Source organism: Colobus angolensis, unplaced genomic scaffold (genome assembly GCF_000951035.1).
Source record: "Colobus angolensis palliatus isolate OR3802 unplaced genomic scaffold, Cang.pa_1.0 Scaffold185, whole genome shotgun sequence".
Taxonomy (NCBI): Eukaryota; Metazoa; Chordata; class Mammalia; order Primates; family Cercopithecidae; genus Colobus; species Colobus angolensis.
The window spans coordinates 1202306-1205905 of NW_012114988.1; the positions used below are offsets into that span (position 1 = coordinate 1202306).

The 3600-nt window shown below is 49.7% G+C and overlaps 1 protein-coding gene across 1 annotated transcript in view; it reads right to left on the reverse strand.

The window, feature by feature from the left end:
• LOC105510266 (chymotrypsin-like elastase family member 2B) overlaps positions 1-3600 on the reverse strand; it is a 17298-nt gene that overhangs the window by 10931 nt on the left and 2767 nt on the right. The window contains 1 exon segment of the mRNA XM_011939948.1: positions 435-520. Coding sequence (XP_011795338.1) covers positions 435-520 — 86 coding nt within the window.

Genomic DNA, 3600 nt, shown 5'->3' on the forward strand with positions numbered 1-3600 from the left:
TCCAGGCTGGGCGACAGAGCGAGACTCCGTCTCAAAAAAAAAAAAAAAGAAAGAAAATACAGAGGGCCTTGTTGAAAGGGGCAAGGCAGGAGAGGTTGTGTCCTACTCCGGGGACAGTCACAGAGTTGACAGCACTGTCCCTGTGTCCCCAGGACTTGTCATTAAGTAGATACATGCTCAGTGGACAGGGGCCCTGCAGGCTTAATTGGCAGCAAACCCAGGTCACTCTGGCAGTCTTTGCTTCTCCCTCCCCAGGTCACATCCCCACCCCAGACATCTTTGGAGCTGGTTCCACCTCTAAGAGGCCAGAGTTCCTTGCTCCTCCCTATAGAAAAAGCAGAGTGGGTATGGTGGGGCTGAGACCCTTGCCTCTGTGAGACCCCCATCTGTTCCCTGACAACCTCACCCTCAAGTGCACCCAGACAGAAACGAACCCTTTGGAGACCTGGTCGGAGTTCCAGTCCTGGTGCACCACAGTCTTAGAGACACTGACAGCCAGCGAGCCGGACTCAGCCAAAACCTCAGCCATCAAGATAAAAAACATTTTAATGCAATCTATAGTGAAAAAAACTCAGGCCAGGCATGGTGGCTCATGGCTATAATCCCAACACTTTGGGAGGCCAAGGCAGGAGGTTGTGTTGAGCCCAGGAGTTTGAGACCAGCCTGGGCAACGTGGTGAAACCCCATCTGATAAGGTTTGGCTGTGTGCCCACCCAAATCTCATCCTGAATTGTAACTCCTATAATCCCTATAGGTCAGGGGAGGGGCCTGGTGAGAGGTAATTGAATCATGAGTGTGGTTACCCCCATGCTGTCCCCATGCTGTTTTCATGATAGTGAGTGAGTTCTCACAAGATCTGATGGTTTTATGTATGTATGTATGTCTGTATGTATGTCTGTATTTATTTATTTATTTGAGACGGAGTCTTGCTCTGTCGCCCAGGCTGGAGTGCAGTGGTGCAATCTCGGCTCACTGCAAGCTCCACCTCCCGGGTTCACGCCATTCTCCTGCCTCAGCCTCCTGAGTAGCTGGGACTACAGGTGCCTAACACCGCGCCCGGTTAATTTTTTGTATTTTTAGCAGAGATGGGGTTTCACCGTGGTCTCCATTTCCTGACCTTGTGATCCGCCCGGCTTGGCCTCCCAAAGTGCTGGGATTACAGGCGTGAGCCACCATGCCCAGCCATGATCTGATGGTTTTATAATGGGCCTTTCCCCCTTTTGCTCAGCACTTCTCCCTGCTGCCACCATGTGAAGAAGGATGTGTTTCCTTCTCCTTCTGCCGTGATTGTAAGTTTCCTGAGCCCTCCCCAACCATGCTGAGCTGTAAGTCAATTAAATCTCTTTCCTTTATAAATTACCCAGTCTCAGGTATGTCTTTATTAGCAGTGTGAGAACGGATTAATACACTGTCTCTGCAGAAAAATACCCCAAAATTAGCCACTGGGTGTGGTGGTGCATGCCTGTAGTTCCAGCTGCTCAGGAGGCTGAGGTGGGAGGATTGCTTGATCCTGGGAAGTCTAGGTTGCAGTGAGCTGCCATTGCACTGTGCTCAGCCTGGGTGACACAGTGAGGCCGTCTCCACAGGGGATGTCCTGTCAGCTCTACCTTGAGAATTTGTGGAATGATTGCTACCCCTTGGTCACTACCTCAACTGCGTGTCCCAATCATCCTCTCTTCTCGATGATCACTCTAGTCTCCCATCTCTTCTCCCCACTCCTGCCCACATTTTCTCAACACAGCAGCCAGAATGATCCTTTTTGAATGGAAGTCAGATGACTTCTCTTCTCTGTTCAGACTCTCCAGTGGCTCCCCCTTTACAGTTTGCGAAAGTTAAAACTGTCTGATGACCTACTAGGCCCTCTGTGACCTCTCTGACCCCATAGGCTCCCACTCTTCTCTCCTCCAGCCACACTGACTTCCATGCAGTTCTGCAAATACACCAAACCCACTTCTGCCTCAGGGCCTTTGCATTGGCTCTTCCTCCTGCCTGGAATATTCTCGCAAATATCGGTGTAGCTCTTTCCTTCACTTCCTGTAGGTCTCTGCTCAAGATTACCTTCTCCATGAGGTCTTCTATGACCATGCTGTTCCAAGCAGTGTGTACATACACAGACACACACACTCATGTACATATGCACACACAGACAGCCTCGTCTCTTTCCCCTGTCTCTGCTTTACTCTTCATAGTATCTTTCATTTTCTGGTGTGTTATTGGTTTACCCATTCAGTTGTTTATTGTCTCTTCTACTTTATTTTATTTTATTTTATTTTTTGAGATGGAGTCCCTCTGTTGCCCGGGCTGGAGCGCAGTGGCACAATCTTGGCTCACTGCAACCTCTGCCTCCCAGATTCAAGCCATTCTCCTGCCTCAGCCTCCCCACTAGCTGGGATTATGGGTGCCTGCCAGTATGCCCCGCTGATTTTTGTACTTTTAATAGAGTCGCGGTTTCACCATGTTGGCCAGGCTGATCTCCAACTCCTGACTTCAGGTGAGCCACCTGCCTCAGCCTCCCAAAGTGTTGGGATTACATGCGTGAGCCACTGTGCCCAGCCACATCCTTGTTTTTAAGTAGCCACTGGGCATTTCTCATTTTTGTGACATTAAGGGGCGTTAGATGAACTGGCTTTAAAAAAGATGTTTAGGCTGGGCGCGGTGGCTCAAGCCTGTAATCCCAGCACTTTGGGAGGCCGAGACGGGTGGATCACGAGGTCAGGAGATCGAGAACATCCTGGCTAACACGGTGAAACCCCGTCTCTACTAAAAAAATACAAAAAAACTAGCTGGGTGTGGTGGTGGGCGCCTGTAGTCCCGGCTACTCGGGAGGCTGAGGCAGGAGAATGGCGTAAACCCGGCAGGCGGAGCTAGCAGTGAGCTGAGATCCGGCCACTGCACTCCAGCCTGGGCGACAGAGACTCCATCTCAAAAAAAAAAAAAAAAAAAAAGATGTTTAAAATTGGACCAAGGGAAAAAAAGACACTTAAAAGTATCTACTCCCCCACCCTAATTTAAAAATGTGTGGAAACCATCCTACAGATGTGAAATTTAGTCCATGTAGTAGGTATTGTTTGTGGCCAGCAAAGTGTAGCTAAAAGAACAAGCACTGGACCAAATTTGAATCCTCATTCCCCTCAGGCTAACTCAGTGCCTTTGGGCAATTCTGTAACCTTTCCAAGTCCCAGTTGCCTTCTCTGGAAATGCGGAACATAAGCCACTGTGCAGGGCTCTCAGGGTGATTAATACTGTAATGACAATAGCTGGCTGGGTGGAATGGCTCACACCTGTAATCCCAGCACTTTGGGAGGCCGAGGCAGGTGGATCACCTGAGGTCAGCAATTTGAGACCAGCCTGGCCAACATGGTGAAACCCTGTCTCTACTAAAATACAAAAAAAGTCAGCTGGTGTGGTGGCACACATCTCTAATCCCAGGTACTCAGGAGGCTGAGGCAGGAGAATCGCTTGAACCTGAAAGGTGGAGGTTGCTGTTAGCCAAGATTGCGCCACTGCACTCCAGCCTGGGTCACAGAGTAAGACACTGCCTCTCCCCCACACCCCCCAAAAAAGAAAATTGCATTAAAATATTATTCCTGTTGGCCGGGC